At 48.1% G+C, this 19880-nt stretch overlaps 1 protein-coding gene across 1 annotated transcript in view; it reads right to left on the reverse strand.

The window, feature by feature from the left end:
• ITM2B (integral membrane protein 2B) overlaps positions 1 to 19880 on the reverse strand; it is a 52421-nt gene that overhangs the window by 18640 nt on the left and 13901 nt on the right. Inside the window, exon 2 of the mRNA XM_040341236.1 lies at positions 8044 to 8172. Within this exon, the coding sequence (XP_040197170.1) occupies positions 8044 to 8172 (129 nt within the window). The remainder of the gene's footprint in view (positions 1 to 8043; positions 8173 to 19880) is intronic.

The raw sequence follows: 19880 nt of genomic DNA on the forward strand, positions 1-19880 counted from the left end.
CCTGGAATTCTGGGCAGCCAACTAGACCTAATTTGCACAGATTGTGAAATCGAGGAATTTAAGAATTAAAAGAAAGTGTGGGCTTTGGGGGGGGGGGGGGGGGAAACAAAAAAACAAAAATAAAATAAAAAACGAACATATATAAAATCGCCTCCTTGCTGTGATGCTGCATCTGTCTTACACCAGCTCCAAGACTGAGAACTGAGCACTCACGTGACTGCCTATTGCTCAGCTCTCAGTCTGCTCAAAGAATAGAGCAGTGACTGCCTGCCAGTCACCGCTCTCTCCCTACATAGCTCATTGGAGCATTGGGCTAGAGAGGGGGCAGAAGCCGCTGACTTCAGCTCTTAGTAGAGTGCAGAGAGGCTCAGCTAGCTGCCAACCAGGCATCCGAGTGGATTGGGAAAATACGGTGGGGATCCTTCCAGACCTTGGAGCGGCACTGACTCATTAGCTGATGCCAATTCTGGGTCACAGCAGAACAATGGGAGGGCCAATTCACACTATATGAAGCAACAGACGGCATAGTAATATGTCCATCACCACAAGGACACATAGTAAACAATCGTTTTCTGTATGTTCTGCACTACAGCTTGCTGCGATAAAATGCAGACATACTGCAATGTCAGGCAGCGCAACTTGTCACCTGACACCTCAGAGAATGAAGTGTAGGTTTTGTACACTTCAAACAAAGCTTGTAACAGAAACAGAAGGAAAAAAAAAAAAAGGGATTTTTATTAACAGCTTACCTGTAAAATCCTTTTCTTGTAGTACATCACGGGACACAGAGCAGCATAGCCATTACATATGGGTTATTTAGTGTACCTTCAGGTGATGGACACTGGCACTCTCCGACAGGAAGTTCCCTCCCTATATAACCCCCACCCATAGTGGGAGTACCTCAGTTTTGTAGCAAGCAATATGCATCCCAAAATTCCCCATAAGAGGGGTGGGAGCTCTGTGTCCCGTGATGTACTACAAGAAAAGGATTTTACAGGTAAGCTGTTAATAAAAATCCCTTTTTCTTTATCGTACATCACGGGACACAGAGCAGCATAGCCATTACATATGGGATGTCCCCAAGCAATGCTCCATGAGGGGAGGGAGACAACCAGAAAAAACCAAACAGGAGGTGCCACCGGACAAGAGGAGATTAAACTGCGGCCCGCAGTACCGCCTGCCCAAAGGCTGAATCAGCGTTCCTCCTAACGTCCATTTGATAAAATTTTGCAAATGTGTGGACAGATGACCAGGTTGCTGCCCTGCAGACCTGAGCCATAGAGACCTGGTGATACGCTGCCCAAGAGGCACTTATAGCTCTAGTGGAATGAGCCTTAACCGATAAGGGTGGACTCTTCCCCTTCAGGCCATAGGCCTGAATAATCGTCTGCCTAATCCACTTAGCAATAGTGGCCTTAGACGCTGCCTGGCCCTTCTTGGGCCCTTCCGGCAGAATGAATAAGACGTCCGTCTTACGAATCTGGGCTGTAGCTTCCAAGTAAATCTTTACAGCTCTAACTACATCCAAGGAATGTAGTAACCTCTCTTCCTTAGAAGAAGGCTTTGGAAAAAATGATGGAAGAATCACATCTTGATTAAGGTGAAAATTTGATACCACCTTAGGCAGGAAGGACGGAAGCGGCCGCAAAACGACCCTGTCCTTATGCAGTAATAAATAAGGTGCCTTACATGACAAGGCTGCCAACTCCGACACCCTTCTGGCGGATGCCATGGCCACCAGAAACACTAGTTTCCTAGTCAAAAGGACCAAAGGAATCACGGACAAGGGCTCAAAGGGCTGCCTTTGCAGGGCCGATAGAACCAAATTTAGATCCCAAGGATACAGGGGAGCTTTAATCGGGGGATTCACCCGAATAACACCTTGTAAAAAGGATTTCATTAAGGAATGGGCAGCCAACGATCTCTGGAAGAAGACCGACAAGGCAGACACCTGCCCCTTGATTGTGCCGACCGCCAAACCTTTTTCCACTCCCAACTGTAAAAACTCCAGGATTCTCCCAATAGTATATTTGCGGGGATCCCATTTCCTGGTTTCACACCAGGTAATATAGGCCTTCCACACCCTATAGTATATTAACCTGGAAACTGGTTTTCTTGCGTTTATAAGGGTAGAAACGACCTGCCCTGAAAGGCCTCTGTTTCTGAGAATCAGGGACTCAGCCGCCAGGCCGTTAAATTTAGGGCCTGTAAGGCAGGGTGGTAGAATGGCCCTTGTGAGAGGAGGTCCGGACGTAGAGGGAGGACCCAAGGCTCCTCTACGGTCATCCTTTTTATCAAGGAGTACCAAGGTCTTCGGGGCCACGCTGGGGCCACTAGAATCGCTGGCTTGCGTTCCCTTTGAATTCTGTGAAGAAGACGGGGTAGCATCCGTATTGGAGGGAAGGCATAGATCAGCGCAAACTGATGCCAAGGACACACCAAGGCATCTGTCCCGCAGGCCAATGGATCCCTCGTTCGAGAGACAAAGTTTGCTACTTTGGCATTGAATCTGGACGCCATAATGTCCACCTCCGGAGTACCCCACTTCCGGCAAATGACCTGGAACACTTCGGGATGGAGGGACCACTCCCCTGGGGACATCTGTTGGCGGCTGAGGAAGTCCGCTTGCCAATTGTCCACCCCGGGGATAAAGATAGCTGAGATGCAGGGGGACATGGGCTTCTGCCCATGAAAAGATCCGATCTACCTCCCTTTGGGCTGCCTGACTCCTGGTGCCACCCTGGTGGTTTATATAAGCTACGGCAGTGGCATTGTCGGATTGTACCCTTACTGGGGAGCCCTGCAGAACCTCCGTCCAGCCCAAAAGAGCCAACCGAGCTGCTTGGATCTCTAAGACATTTATGGGTAGGGCTGATTCTGCCCTTGACCATTTCCCCTGTAGGGTTAAATCGTCTAGGACTGCACCCCAACCTGATAGGCTGGCGTCCGTGGTTACTATCCTCCATGAGGGGGGATTGAACGATCTTCCTTTCAGAAGATTTTTTGTGACTAGCCACCAACACAGGCTCTGCCTTACCGCATAGGGAAGGGAAATGGGAAGATCCAAGGCCTGGAGTCTTTTGTCCCAGGCCGCGAGAATTGCTCTCTGTAGCCTCCGAGAATGGATCTGGGCATAGGGCACTGCCTCGAAGGTGGCCACTAGCTTTCCCAACAGGCGCATGCAGAGGCGTATAGATGGCCTTGTGCTGCTTAGGACTATGTGGATTAACTCCCTTATCGAGTCCACTCTGGACTGGGGCAGGAAGATCCGTTGTTGTCTTGTATCTAAAATCAGACCTAGATACTCCAACCTTCTTGTGGGCTGTAAAGCCGATTTGTCCCGGTTTAGAACCCAACCCAGGGACTCTAGGCAGTTTACTGCTAGCAACACTGCCCGATTTAGACCGGCCGCTGAGTGGTCGACTACCAGAAGATCGTCTAGGTAGGCCATGATCAGAATGCCCTGTTCCCTTAGGATGGCTAATACAGGGGCCAGGATCTTCGTAAAAACCCGAGGGGCCGTGGCTAGTCCGAACGGAAGAGCCACGAACTGATAATGCCGATAGTTTAGGGCAAAACGCAGATACCTGTAATGGCCTGGGAAAATCGGAACGTGCAGGTATGCGTCCTTTATATCGATGGAGGCCAAGAACTCCTTTCCTTGGAGGGCGGCCACCACCGAACGAATGGACTCCATTCGAAAAGACCGGACTCTTAAAAAGCGGTTTAATAACTTTAGGTCCAGAATAGGCCTGACGTCGCCGTTTGGCTTCGGGACAACGAAGAGGTTTGAGTAAAACCCTTGTCCTTGCTCCCCTGCTGGTACTTCCATAATCACCCCTTAAGACAGGAGTCGCTCTAGGGCGGACAGAAGCGATGCCTGTCTCTGAGGGTCGCCTGGAAGTCTTGACATTTGAAAGTGAGGAGGGGGGAACTCCCGAAACTCCAGCTTGTACCCCTGAGTTACTGAGGACCGAACCCATTGGTCGGTAACTTGGGCCCCCCACAACTCCGAGAACAACCGGAGTCTTCCCCCCACTCGAGAGAGTGGGGGCGCCCCTTCACAAGGCTGCCTTAGGGGCAGCCTTAACCGGCTTACGGTTCCACGGTCTCTTGTTCCCTGCAGCTTGCCCCTGGGGCCTGTTTGCAGCTGCGCGTCCAGGAGGCCGTCGATACTGCCTAGAGAATGAGGGCCCTGGAACTGGAGAGGTTGGGTGCTTAAAAGAGGGACCTCGGAACCTTTTCTTAACCGGCAAAAGGGTGCTCTTACCACTAGAGATCTTTTGAATATATTTGTCAAGATCTTCTCCAAACAATCTCTCTCCTTGAAAGGAGAATCCTGTAAGGAGTTTTTTGCAGGGGGTTTCTGCAGACCAGTTCTTTAACCAAAGTAATCTTCTCATGTGGACCAAATACAGGGATAGGCGGGACGCCTGTTGGATTGAATCCTTGATAGCGTCTACCGCGAAACATAAGGCTCTAGGTAGATCGGCTAAGTCCTGAGCCTGTTGAGCCGGGAGGTCCTTTAGGGCCTGCTTGGCCTGGTCTTTTAAAGCCTGGCAGACGCCAATGGCAGCTACAGCTGGCTGGACCACTGCCCCCGCTGTGGAAAAGGATGCCTTTAGTAAGGTCTCAAGCCTTTTATCCACAGGATCTTTGAACATGTGAATATTGTCCACTGGACATGTTAAAGCTTTATTGACACATGATATGGCTGCGTCAACAGTGGGGACAGCCCATTTTTTTGAAAACTCCTCCTCTAAAGGGTACATAACTGCGAACCTTTTAGGAGGCAAAAAAATCCTGTCTGGCTTAACCCAGTCCTGAAATATCAGGTCCTTTAACAAAGGATGGACCGGGAACACCAGGTTGGCTTGGGGCGATTTTAGGGAGCCCAATGAGGACACAGCGGAGGCCAGAGGCTGAGGCAAAGGCATTTTAAAAGCTGACCGCACCATATCCGTTAAGGACTGAACCCACAATTTTTCTGCGTGAGAAGCTGAAAAAGGTTCTTCTATAGTAGAATCTTCAGAACCCAAATGGTCCAGATGATCCTCAGCCTGGTCTCCTGTATCTTCCAATTCCTCAGTGGAAAGGACATCTTCCTCAGGAGATTCAAACCTGGGAGACGGGGACCTAGCCCGCTTCTTCCCGGATAAAGAGGCCGTAATAAGAGCGGCCATCCTCTTTTCAAATCCACCCAAGGTGGAGGCTAACATCTCTTCCGTGACATAGGAAGGAGTTGGTTGAATAGGGCCCGCCATAGCACCTAGCAACCCCGATGGCTCACCCAGGGCAGCAACCTCCGGATCCTCCGGGGAGGTAGGGGCAGGTGGATTCTGGGAAATATCCTCCGAGCCCGATGGGGAACCCTTCGGCTTTTTAACACCTTTAGCATTTTTAGCGTTCCCTGCACCCTTAGGAGCCATAATAACAAATCTGAGATACTCCGCTAATATACAACTAACTGTAATAGCTGGAGAAAAACACACATTTAAATAAATGAGGAAAAAAATTTAGGCTAGGGTAATGTTAGACAGAAACTAAACTTCCCAAAACCTAACAAGAGATAGCAATATTGAGCCCCAAGGGCTTAATCATATCCTAAAATTGCTTCCCTTAATGCTGGGCTAAGAGAGTACCAAATACTAAGTACTCTGACTGCTACTTAGTACACCGGCTTTTCAGAGAAAATATGAGCTTAAACAGCTCTTTAGCAAGGTGTGTACAAAAAAACGGCCACTAGGTGTCACTGTGTCAGCATAACATAGGCAAACCTATCCTGCTCAGCTCAGCATCGCTGCTCCGTGTCCCTTCACAGCCTTCAGCAAACTGACAGGCTAAATAGAGTTTTTCCCTCTGATGTACAGAGGGGAGGGAACTCCCTGGGCGTCCCCCGCCCCTCCACGCAGCGTCGGCGCCTATAACAGTGCGCGCGCACGCGCGCGCGCTCTCCCGACGCCGCTCTCAGGAAGCAGGAAGCAGAATCCATGTGGGGAGAGGAGCCCGGGAGCTGCTGGAGACACACAGACATCAGGAAGTAAGTAATTTAAACCTGACATGCTCCCTTTACATTTCATGGAGCAAAACACCTTGTAGCAGCAGCAGCAGTCTATTAGCCCAGCCAGAGGAACAGTATACCTGGGTGTTTGAGCCATCCAGTCATGCAGACTTTGTGGTTTCTCTTTTAGCCCATGCACAGAGGCATAAAAAAAGGCTTTTCCCCAGAGTCCCCTGTGGGGAGCCCACTGACAAACCAAGTTCCGTAGGCCCCCCGCTTACCTTTCCACGCCGCAGGGTATTGCTCATGCAAGAGGCCCAATCTTCCCCCTTCACCGTGGGTATGGTCATAGACCTTCAGGGACCGGGGTCCAAGTCAGGAACACCACACACCTGGACCTATACAGCACTACTGGCAGCAGGTATTCATAGGTTAAAAAACCCAGTCCTGGAACCCAGAGTCCAGCCCTCCAAGGAGAGGCATTATAGGCAAAACCCCATCCACGAATTGGGGCCCGGGTACCGTCCACTTTGGCTATGAAGCACCTTGGACGGATCCGGTCGGCTGGCCCTGGTCCCAAGGACAAACTGCAGGCACAACCTTCAACGTGCACCAACACCTAAGACACTGGCGAAAAAACTGAGGTACTCCCACTATGGGTGGGGGTTATATAGGGAGGGAACTTCCTGTCGGAGAGTGCCAGTGTCCATCACCTGAAGGTACACTATATAACCCATATGTAATGGCTATGCTGCTCTGTGTCCCGTGATGTACGATAAAGAAATAAATAAACACACTTGTGCAGTGCGCTGAATCATGCACCACACTGCCCCCTAGCCAGTTGGCAATGGAGAGTGGCTTAAGCACTGAATCGCTCTGCGATTTGACCAAGGACCAGTAAGAATTGGCAGCACTCCTGTCAGCCACGAGAGAAGTATACCCAAAGCTTTTCTTTCTCCCCTCTTAATCTGCCCAGTTATAATAAACATCTGTAACTGCTCCTGGTTAGCACTGCTTTGCATGCATTAGAACTGATAAATATCTCCTATAGAGTTTTCTTTCAAGGTCTAGTCTGGCCTTGTAGGGCAGCAGACCCCCAAATTTAGACAGCAAATTATTTATGTTGCTCCAAAGTCTACTGAGCTTCCAACATTTAGGCTCTGCTCACACCTAGGTGCTTTTGGACGTTTTTTCTGCTGTAAGCCTCAGCTCTAAAAACACCCAACAAGACAAATCCCATTCATTTCAATGGCCCCTGTTCACATCTGAGCGTTTTGTCACCTGAAGCTCAAAAAAGTACAGAAGCTTCTTTAGCAGATTACAGACTATTTTTGCTTTTTACATTGATGACCTTTTGACCTGTACAAATCGCGGCAACAAACTCGACTTTCTGCCTGAAAACAAAACGCCCAGGTGTGAACAGAGCCTAATGGTCTAAATAGGGCTTGGTTACATTTTTCTCCACTACCGTGAGCCAATAACTGTACTAAACTTGGTTGTCACTAGGGTTGTCCCGATACCACTTTTTTAGGAACGAGTACAAGTACCGATACTTTTTTTCAAGTACTCGCCGATACCGAATACCGATACTTTTTTTAAATGTGTCCCCAAAAGCAGCCATGTCCCCCCATACCACCAGCCATGTCCCTCCATACCTAGATGCCGATGCCTGGTTAAACAGCGTGCAGGGAACATCACAGCTTTCATTTGAATAGCTGTAGTCTTTCGCGCCGCGTATAGACACTCCCCCTTGCTCGGGATTGGACAGTTCACCCGAGCAAGGGGGAGTGTCTATACGCGTCGCGGCAGGAAACACTACAGCTATTCAAATGAAAGCTGTAATGTTCCCCGCCCGTATTAACCAAGCAGGGATGCGGCGGGGGGGGGTATTCTATTTCGGTATCGGGAGTATTTGCGGGAGTACGAGTACTCCCGCAAATACTCAGAATCGGTCCCGATACCGATACTAGTATCGGTATCGGGACAACCCTAGTTGTCACTTCTATCTTTCTGAAATGTCTTACAATCCAAGATGATCTTACCTGTGAAACAAAATATCTGTAGAGGTATGCACCACCCAGCACGATACCAGCCAACATAAAGGCCAATCCAAAGCACATGCACCAACACCAGGCTCGTCTCTGTCCAAGTGGCACAACTTCTTCCACCTCCTGCAAAGACAGAGAAACATTTATGGGTAAACTTGTACAGATAGGTTCCCAAAAGGTGACAGGATGACTTAATTAGATGACAAGTCCTGCAGAGCAAGTTAGTCCTCAGATTGATGGGGGCCACATAACAGAAGCCCATCAATAACCATCATTATGATACAAGCGAAAATACTACTACATTAATCGTGTTCTAATGTACAAGGAAAAAAAAAAAAAAGCGTCATTGCGGATACTGACATCTGTGGGGTATAAAAAAGGGATTTTTATTAACAGCTTACCTGTAAAATCCTTTTCTTGTAGTACATCACGGGACACAGAGCAGCATAGCCATTACATATGGGTTATATAGTGTACCTTCAGGTGATGGACACTGGCACTCTCCGACAGGAAGTTCCCTCCCTATATAACCCCCACCCATAGTGGGAGTACCTCAGTTTTGTAGCAAGCAATATGCATCCCAAAATTCCCCATAAGAGGGGTGGGAGCTCTGTGTCCCGTGATGTACTACAAGAAAAGGATTTTACAGGTAAGCTGTTAATAAAAATCCCTTTTTCTTTATCGTACATCACGGGACACAGAGCAGCATAGCCATTACATATGGGATGTCCCCAAGCAATGCTCCATGAGGGGAGGGAGACAACCAGAAAAAACCAAACAAGAGGTGCCACCGGACAAGAGGAGATTAAACTGCGGCCCGCAGTACCGCCTGCCCAAAGGCTGAATCAGCGTTCCTCCTAACGTCCATTTGATAAAATTTTGCAAATGTGTGGACAGATGACCAGGTTGCTGCCCTGCAGACCTGAGCCATAGGGACCTGGTGATACGCTGCCCAAGAGGCACTTATAGCTCTAGTGGAATGAGCCTTAACCGATAAGGGTGGACTCTTCCCCTTCAGGCCATAGGCCTGAATAATCGTCTGCCTAATCCACTTAGCAATAGTGGCCTTAGACGCTGCCTGGCCCTTCTTGGGCCCTTCCGGCAGAATGAATAAGACGTCCGTCTTACGAATCTGGGCTGTAGCTTCCAAGTAAATCTTTACAGCTCTAACTACATCCAAGGAATGTAGTAACCTCTCTTCCTTAGAAGAAGGCTTTGGAAAAAATGATGGAAGAATCACATCTTGATTAAGGTGAAAATTTGATACCACCTTAGGCAGGAAGGACGGAAGCGGCCGCAAAACGACCCTGTCCTTATGCAATAATAAATAAGGTGCCTTACATGACAAGGCTGCCAACTCCGACACCCTTCTGGCGGATGCCATGGCCACCAGAAACACTAGTTTCCTAGTCAAAAGGACCAAAGGAATCACGGACAAGGGCTCAAAGGGCTGCCTTTGCAAGGCCGATAGAACCAAATTTAGATCCCAAGGATACAGGGGAGCTTTAATCGGGGGATTCACCCGAATAACACCTTGTAAAAAGGATTTCATTAAGGAATGGGCAGCCAACGATCTCTGGAAGAAGACCGACAAGGCAGACACCTGCCCCTTGATTGTGCCGACCGCCAAACCTTTTTCCACTCCCAACTGTAAAAACTCCAGGATTCTCCCAATAGTATATTTGCGGGGATCCCATTTCCTGGTTTCACACCAGGTAATATAGGCCTTCCACACCCTATAGTATATTAACCTGGAAACTGGTTTTCTTGCGTTTATAAGGGTAGAAACGACCTGCCCTGAAAGGCCTCTGTTTCTGAGAATCAGGGACTCAGCCGCCAGGCCGTTAAATTTAGGGCCTGTAAGGCAGGGTGGTAGAATGGCCCTTGTGAGAGGAGGTCCGGACGTAGAGGGAGGACCCAAGGCTCCTCTACGGTCATCCTTTTTATCAAGGAGTACCAAGGTCTTCGGGGCCACGCTGGGGCCACTAGAATCGCTGGCTTGCGTTCCCTTTGAATTCTGTGAAGAAGACGGGGTAGCATCCGTATTGGAGGGAAGGCATAGATTAGCGCAAACTGATGCCAAGGACACACCAAGGCATCTGTCCCGCAGGCCAATGGATCCCTCGTTCGAGAGACAAAGTTTGCTACTTTGGCATTGAATCTGGACGCCATAATGTCCACCTCCGGAGTACCCCACTTCCGGCAAATGACCTGGAACACTTCGGGATGGAGGGACCACTCCCCTGGGGACATCTGTTGGCGGCTGAGGAAGTCCGCTTGCCAATTGTCCACCCCGGGGATAAAGATAGCTGAGATGCAGGGGACATGGGCTTCTGCCCATGAAAAGATCCGATCTACCTCCCTTTGGGCTGCCTGACTCCTGGTGCCACCCTGGTGGTTTATATAAGCTACGGCAGTGGCATTGTCGGATTGTACCCTTACTGGGGAGCCCTGCAGAACCTCCGTCCAGCCCAAAAGAGCCAACCGAGCTGCTCGGATCTCTAAGACATTTATGGGTAGGGCTGATTCTGCCCTTGACCATTTCCCCTGTAGGGTTAAATCGTCTAGGACTGCACCCCAACCTGATAGGCTGGCGTCCGTGGTTACTATCCTCCATGAGGGGGGATTGAACGATCTTCCTTTCAGAAGATTTTTTGTGACTAGCCACCAACACAGGCTCTGCCTTACCGCATAGGGAAGGGAAATGGGAAGATCCAAGGCCTGGAGTCTTTTGTCCCAGGCCGCGAGAATTGCTCTCTGTAGCCTTCGAGAATGGATCTGGGCATAGGGCACTGCCTCGAAGGTGGCCACTAGCTTTCCCAACAGGCGCATGCAGAGGCGTATAGATGGCCTTGTGCTGCTTAGGACTATGTGGATTAACTCCCTTATCGAGTCCACTCTGGACTGGGGCAGGAAGATCCGTTGTTGTCTTGTATCTAAAATCAGACCTAGATACTCCAACCTTCTTGTGGGCTGTAAAGCCGATTTGTCCCGGTTTAGAACCCAACCCAGGGACTCTAGGCAGTTTACTGCTAGCAACACTGCCCGATTTAGACCGGCCGCTGAGTGGTCGACTACCAGAAGATCGTCTAGGTAGGCCATGATCAGAATGCCCTGTTCCCTTAGGATGGCTAATACGGGGGCCAGGATCTTCGTAAAAACCCGAGGGGCCGTGGCTAGTCCGAACGGAAGAGCCACGAACTGATAATGCCGATAGTTTAGGGCAAAACGCAGATACCTGTAATGGCCTGGGAAAATCGGAACGTGCAGGTATGCGTCCTTTATATCGATGGAGGCCAAGAACTCCTTTCCTTGGAGGGCGGCCACCACCGAACGAATGGACTCCATTCGAAAAGACCGGACTCTTAAAAAGCGGTTTAATAACTTTAGGTCCAGAATAGGCCTGACGTCGCCGTTTGGCTTCGGGACAACGAAGAGGTTTGAGTAAAACCCTTGTCCTTGCTCCCCTGCTGGTACTTCCATAATCACTCCTTGAGATAGGAGTCGCTCTAGGGCGGACAGAAGCGATGCCTGTCTCTGAGGGTCGCCTGGAAGTCTTGACATTTGAAAGTGAGGAGGGGGGAACTCCCGAAACTCCAGCTTGTACCCCTGAGTTACTGAGGACAGAACCCATTGGTCGGTAACTTGGGCCCCCCACAACTCCGAGAACAACCGGAGTCTTCCCCCCACTCGAGAGAGTGGGGGCGCCCCTTCACAAGGCTGCCTTAGGGGCAGCCTTAACCGGCTTACGGTTCCACGGTCTCTTGTTCCCTGCAGCTTGCCCCTGGGGCCTGTTTGCAGCTGCGCGTCCAGGAGGCCGTCGATACTGCCTAGAGAATGAGGGCCCTGGAACTGGAGAGGTTGGGCGCTTAAAAGAGGGACCTCGGAACCTTTTCTTAACCGGCAAAAGGGTGCTCTTACCACTAGAGATCTTTTGAATATATTTGTCAAGATCTTCTCCAAACAATCTCTCTCCTTGAAAGGAGAATCCTGTAAGGAGTTTTTTGCAGGGGGTTTCTGCAGACCAGTTCTTTAACCAAAGTAATCTTCTCATGTGGACCAAATACAGGGATAGGCGGGACGCCTGTTGGATTGAATCCTTGATAGCGTCTACCGCGAAACATAAGGCTCTAGGTAGATCGGCTAAGTCCTGAGCCTGTTGAGCCGGGAGGTCCTTTAGGGCCTGCTTGGCCTGGTCTTTTAAAGCCTGGCAGACGCCAATGGCAGCTACAGCTGGCTGGACCACTGCCCCCGCTGTGGAAAAGGATGCCTTTAGTAAGGTCTCAAGCCTTTTATCCACAGGATCTTTGAACATGTGAATATTGTCCACTGGACATGTTAAAGCTTTATTGACACATGATATGGCTGCGTCAACAGTGGGGACAGCCCATTTTTTGAAAACTCCTCCTCTAAAGGGTACATAACTGCGAACCTTTTAGGAGGCAAAAAAATCCTGTCTGGCTTAACCCAGTCCTGAAATATCAGGTCCTTTAACAAAGGATGGACCGGGAACACCAGGTTGGCTTGGGGCGCTTTTAGGGAGCCCAATGAGGACACAGCGGAGGCCAGAGGCTGAGGCAAAGGCATTTTAAAAGCTGACCGCACCATATCCGTTAAGGACTGAACCCACAATTTTTCTGCGTGAGAAGCTGAAAAAGGTTCTTCTATAGTAGAATCTTCAGAACCCAAATGGTCCAGATGATCCTCAGCCTGGTCTCCTGTATCATCCAATTCCTCAGTGGAAAGGACATCTTCCTCAGGAGATTCAAACCTGGGAGACGGGGACCTAGCCCGCTTCTTCCCGGATAAAGAGGCCGTAATAAGAGCGGCCATCCTCTTTTCAAATCCACCCAAGGTGGAGGCTAACATCTCTTCCGTGACATAGGAAGGAGTTGGTTGAATAGGGCCCGCCATAGCACCTAGCAACCCCGATGGCTCACCCAGGGCAGCAACCTCCGGATCCTCCGGGGAGGTAGGGGCAGGTGGATTCTGGGAAATATCCTCCGAGCCCGATGGGGAACCCTTCGGCTTTTTAACACCTTTAGCATTTTTAGCGTTCCCTGCACCCTTAGGAGCCATAATAACAAATCTGAGATACTCCGCTAATATACAACTAACTGTAATAGCTGGAGAAAAACACACATTTAAATAAATGAGGAAAAAAATTTAGGCTAGGGTAATGTTAGACAGAAACTAAACTTCCCAAAACCTAACAAGAGATAGCAATATTGAGCCCCAAGGGCTTAATCATATCCTAATATTGCTTCCCTTAATGCTGGGCTAAGAGAGTACCAAATACTAAGTACTCTGACTGCTACTTAGTACACCGGCTTTTCAGAGAAAATATGAGCTTAAACAGCTCTTTAGCAAGGTGTGTACAAAAAAAACGGCCACTAGGTGTCACTGTGTCAGCATAACATAGGCAAACCTATCCTGCTCAGCTCAGCATCGCTGCTCCGTGTCCCTTCACAGCCTTCAGCAAACTGACAGGCTAAATAGAGTTTTTCCCTCTGATGTACAGAGGGGAGGGAACTCCCTGGGCGTCCCCCGCCCCTCCACGCAGCGTCGGCGCCTATAACAGTGCGCGCGCGCGCGCTCCCGACGCCGCTCTCAGGAAGCAGGAAGCAGAATCCATGTGGGGAGAGGAGCCCGGGAGCTGCTGGAGACACACAGACATCAGGAAGTAAGTAATTTAAACCTGACATGCTCCCTTTTACATTTCATGGAGCAAAACACCTTGTAGCAGCAGCAGCAGTTTATTAGCCCAGCCAGAGGAACAGTATACCTGGGTGTTTGAGCCATCCAGTCATGCAGACTTTGTGGTTTCTCTTTTAGCCCATGCACAGAGGCATAAAAAAGGCTTTTCCCCAGAGTCCCCTGTGGGGAGCCCACTGACAAACCAAGTTCCGTAGGCCCCCCCGCTTACCTTTCCACGCCGCAGGGTATTGCTCATGCAAGAGGCCCAATCTTCCCCCTTCACCGTGGGTATGGTCATAGACCTTCAGGGACCGGGGTCCAAGTCAGGAACACCACACACCTGGACCTATACAGCACTACTGGCAGCAGGTATTCATAGGTTAAAAAACCCAGTCCTGGAACCCAGAGTCCAGCCCTCCAAGGAGAGGCATTATAGGCAAAACCCCATCCACGAATTGGGGCCCGGGTACCGTCCACTTTGGCTATGAAGCACCTTGGACGGATCCGGTCGGCTGGCCCTGGTCCCAAGGACAAACTGCAGGCACAACCTTCAACGTGCACCAACACCTAAGACACTGGCGAAAAAACTGAGGTACTCCCACTATGGGTGGGGGTTATATAGGGAGAGAACTTCCTGTCGGAGAGTGCCAGTGTCCATCACCTGAAGGTACACTATATAACCCATATGTAATGGCTATGCTGCTCTGTGTCCCGTGATGTACGATAAAGAAATCTTACAGATAGAAAAGAAGAGCCAGGCTGGATGGGAGAAATGCTCAATTGTGAAAGTGCTGGCTGGATGCGTTACATTAATGTGAACATGAAATCAACATTAAGATTTATTTAGGATGAAGCAGTACCATTGACTTCCATATAGTGCCTTACCGGTATGCGTTTTAAAATAAAACCAGGAATTCATTCTCTATATGCTGTTAAAGTGAAACTTAAGTTACAATGTAAACTTAACTAAAATATTCCGCCTCATCCACACACTCAGAGCCGGTTCACACTGGGGCGACTCGTCAGGCAACTCAGCCGCCTGACAAGTCTCATTCCATTCTACTCAAAAGAACTGTTCTAATAGGAGCGACGCAAGTAAGAACTATATTTCCCAGTATGAATTGCGGCACGCCCAGTAATTCACACCTCCTTGAAGTCTCTAACACGTAGAGAGCGTCCTGCCGCACAGATGTAGTTCCCAGGAGGAGGCGAGCATGTCACTGACCACCGCAGTAAAGCCTCCCATCACGGTGGTCAGTAAAAATCAGACAAGCAGGAAGTGAACAGAACAGAGAAGAAATAGAGCAACTTCTGAGCAAAAACAAAACAATGAGGAAGTGAAAAGAGGAATGTCTGCAGGTAAAGGATGCTTATTATGAAGTTTTATTTTTTTTATAACCCCTTTAAACACTATATGTTTTTTGAAGCTTTACAATTCGTTTCACTTTAGTGCTGCAGGTAGAATAATTGACTTCCGCAAGGAGCCAAGGTGTGATCATATCCTGGATTTCTGAATAGAGGATTCACTCACTGCTGTTAAGCAATAAACATGATATTCTCACCATGAAACAATGCTTTAGAATCAATATTGCTTCTTCAAGCTTTAGAACAGACCAAAAAAAAAAAAAAGAAGAGATAAAAATGAAAAACGCTGAAACTGAAACAATAGTTTGGATGAAGGTCACTGAAGGAATTCAAAACAAGTTAAAATTAGGCATCAAGAAATGCCCTTCAAACCTGAATCATTAAGGACAATGTGGTTGGTATCCGAAACAGTTACAGAACGCACCTTGAATAGTAATAAATTCCATGGAAAGATAGTGGTGAAAAAAAAATAAAAAAAAAGAAGTCGTTAGAGAAGTAAAAACTACAACAAAAGAGAACAAAAACAAAAAACACCCCCATTAAAAATTGAGCTTTTATTATTATTTAAAGGGGTTGTAAAGGTAAATGTTTTTTCACCTGAATGCATCCTATGCATTCAGGCGAAAAAACATCCGACTCTACCGGACCCCCCCCCCCCCCCGTTTTACTTACCTGACCCCTCAAAAGTCCAGCGAGCGTCCACGTCATCCTCTTCGGTTCCCAGCCTCGCCGTTGATGGGCTAGGTTGGACGGATTGATAGCAGCGCAGCCATTAGCTGGCGCTGCTGTCAACCACAGCGGATGACTCAACGCCGAGTGATACAGTCGGCGGCTATGCCCGCCACTGTGTCACGGGAGCGCGCTCGCAAAAGCTTTCCACCATGCGAGCTTGCTCGCATGAAGGTGGAAAGCTTTTGCGGGGAGGAGCGGAGACAGCTGCCGATGGACCCCAGAAGACAGGGTTAGGCAAAACGAGCTGCACAGTGGAAGGCAAGTATAACATGTTTGTTATTTAAAAAAAAAAAAATTATGCCTTTAGTGTTGCTTTAACAACTAGATTCTATGGGGATTTCAGTGCCCATAAGGCTGCTTTCACACTGGAGCAAGCAGGCAGGCGTTGACGGTAAAACAGTGCTAATTTTAGCGACGCTAGCGGGGAGCTTTTAACCCAGCTAGCGGCTGATGAAGGAAATAAATGCACCCGTGTAGTGCCGCTGCTGAATTGCTTTGCAGGTGCTTTGGCAGTGGTACTCATCCATTTCAATGGGCAGGAGTGGTGTGTACACCGCTCCAAAGATGCTGCTTGCAGTTCTTTTTTCTTCTTTTTAAACGTCCTGCCAGCACATCGCCCCAGTATGAAAGCACTCAAGCTTTTACACAGAGACCGCAAGGGAGACGTTTTTCAGGGGCTTTACAGGTACTATTGTTAGCCCAAAAGTGCCTGAAAAATGCCTCAGTGTGAAAGGGGTCTGCGTGTTCAGTCCAGAGTACCCGGGAGACCACGCAGGCACAGAGAATATACAAACTCCCGGCAGGTATTGTCATGGTTGGGATATGTATTCAAAAGGGTAAAACTAGAAAAAGGAGATCTACATAAATTTTAAATACTAAAACAGTTCTCAGTGATCAGGATACAAATTCCTATAGACATTGAAGCACAGAGTTGCCTGGTACTCTAGAGTGAAAATGCAGATATGCCATGTCCTGTGTGCCTGTTGTAAAGACAGATCAGATTTGCGGTACTAAAGTACCAGTGCCTTCAGACTACAGCACAATGGCATTCTCCACACCACTACATTATCACACAAATAGTTTTTTTTATTAGATACCGATATTCTTCATGGCACCATTTCTTAGCAAGAGTGCTCCTTTAAGACTGCCATAAATGGATCAAATCTCAGCCTGTTCAGCAGAGACTGGCTGAGAGTCAATTCATCTATAGGTTGGCTGGTTTTACTGAACTCAATCCATCAATCAAATTCAGTACAACCAGCCTGTCAGATTTTTTTTTAATCAATGCTGTCGGCTCTAGCTACCATCAGTAACCATGGTCTTCTGCCGGCAGGCAAGTCTGTCTGCATTCCACCACCAACAGGATGCAATAGGGCTGTGGGAGGGATTCCCCTCAATGACCAAGTTGATAGGTGAATCAATTTTCTTTGCCTCCACTGGTGGTATATTGTATGGGCTGCTTTACTCTAGGAGCAGGGTCTCCAAACTTTTCATTTCGAGGGCCACATCGTAAATTTTACACATACTCGGGGGCCGAGAAAAAAAAGATTTGTTATTAAATCCGCAGCAGCGGAATAGAATAAAATGTACCAGGCTTCTGGAAGCGGGGCTAGATGGTGCACCTGTGTCCTACTCCTGCAGCTAAATGTAGTTAAACTTCCATTGTACATTAAATCTGTGTTCCCATCAGAGTCTCCCCACACATTTGTGTCTCCGTCACTCATCAGAGGATCCCTGCCAACTGATGAGTCCCTCTGCACATTTGTGTCACCCTCAGACCATCAGATCCCCCTGTGTCCCCATCACAGCCATCAAACCCCCTACAACTGTGTCCCCTTCAGTGCCATAACCCCCCCCCCCCATAGCTTTGTCCCTTCAGTGCCATAACCCCCCACAACCGTGTCCCCCTCTCTCTGCCATACCCTTCCACAACTGTGTCCCCTTCACAGCAATCAACTCAACACCCCCCCCGCCATACTAACAACTGTGCCCCCAACATAGCCAATTCATCCCCATTCTGCACGTTTGTTTCCTCCTCATCAGTCTCTCCGTACTTTACGGCTGTGCACTGTGCCTCAAGTGCAGACCTTCTGCACTTCCCCATCTTGGCTCCCGCCCTGCTGTTACACTTCATTGGTTGAGGCCAAGCGTCAGGATTGGTCCAGGCCAAACGAGGACCGGGATTGGTTGAGGCTGAGCAAAGTGTTGTGGGACCTGTGCTGCATACTGCCGGGGCCGAGTATGCATCACAGGTTTTGCAACCCCACAATGCTTTGGCACAAAGACCGTCCCTGCAGCGAGTAATGACTAGCGTGCCGGATGTGGCCCACGGACCGTACTTTGGAGACCCCTGCTCTAGAGATTACACATTCTATTGATTACCTAAGTAATCTTAGAAAAAGTCAGTTTGTAAGCAGGCCAATGTGAAATATGAAAGCATTAGCAGAATTACAGCAAGCAAGCTGTCTCCATGATCATCTCATTATCAAAGCAAAGGCTCTGAAGCGGTGATAGCATGCTGGAATGTAGAGGTTTGTCCAAAGATGCCTAGTCTTAGAATAAAGATGAACCTCTGTATCAAACATGACTGTATTCTTCAAAATAGGCCATTCACAAACCCATCACACACTTCAAGCACTTTGTGAGGTTACTACCAAGCCAAAGATAGCGGCTCACACACATGCAGCCAATAAAACAAAACATCCTCTCCTCTCTCAGTACTGTCCATCCAAACAAACGCTACTCAAGGTTTAAGCTTGATGGGTTAATCTTGCCAATGAGATATTTAACCACCTGCTGGAAGTCATCTTATTAGCCTAGAGCTTCTAAAACAGCTAGGGATTAAAAATCGCCAGACTGAACAAGTAGCTCTCAATGAAGTAGGGCACACACATAGTAACGATCAATATCACAAGACGCCAATCTTGGCATTTTAGAGCATAGACCACATATGTACTATTGCAGGTGATAAGAATTTTGTCATCAAGCAATTTATCACCTGCAATAGCACATATGTGGTCTATGCTCTAAAATGCCCTTGTGGGCTATTATACATAGGACGAACCAAAAGAAAGCTGAAGGTGCGGATAGCCGAAACATATCGCCAATATCAGAATTGGATATAAAGATCACAATGTGTCCTTACACTTTAAACTGAAACACAATCAGGACCCAACTGGCCTGGAATTCTGGGGGGTTGAACATTTGGAACCCCATTGGAGGGGTTCTCACCTTGTGCGCGAGTTATCCAAGCGCGAGACCCAATGGATTTTTTTGACAAATGTTTTTAACACCCAGGGGCCTCAATGTCGAGCTAGATATAAATTGCTTCATTAGTGACACTTAGGCTGGGTTCACACTACTACACTACTTTCATCCTACTTTGCTCTGTGTTCAATGTTTCCCTATGAGAGTGTCTTGTAGCGTCCTACACAAGTCGGTCCGACTTTGAAAATGCTCCCTGTACTACTTTTGGTCCTACATTGATCCTACTTCAGGCCCATTGAATATTATTGAAGTCGGACCAAAGTAGTATCCTGTTCATGAAAGTAGGATGGATGTAGGACCAATGTAGGATAAATGTAGGACCAATGTAGCAGAGCAAAGTAGGATGAAAGTAGTGTAGTAGTGTGAACCCAGCCTCAATCATTCGACTATATTATTATGGTTTTTAGTTCTTCCTCTGGCAGTTTATTAACATATGGGTATTATTATTAGTATCTAGCCCACTCTATAGTGGAATCTTATGATTAGCACTATTATTTTTATGATATATTATCACCTTTTAGGATAGATAGATATAGATATATATTTTACATTAGCGTGTTAAGCAGCATGAGTGGTTCCTTATCTGCATTTTAAAACCCATCTGAATATCACCATCCATATTGGAAGATTTTCATACCCAAGGTTGAATGCCTAATCAATAGCAGAAACCATGTTTGCTAATTGGGGCTCTTTTAACATTTAAAGGGTCACTAAAGGGAAAAAAATGTTTAGCTGAAATGACTGTTTACAGGGTAGAGACATAATAGTTA

Source organism: Rana temporaria, chromosome 2, assembly GCF_905171775.1.
Source record: "Rana temporaria chromosome 2, aRanTem1.1, whole genome shotgun sequence".
In the NCBI taxonomy this organism is placed as follows: domain Eukaryota; kingdom Metazoa; phylum Chordata; class Amphibia; order Anura; family Ranidae; genus Rana; species Rana temporaria.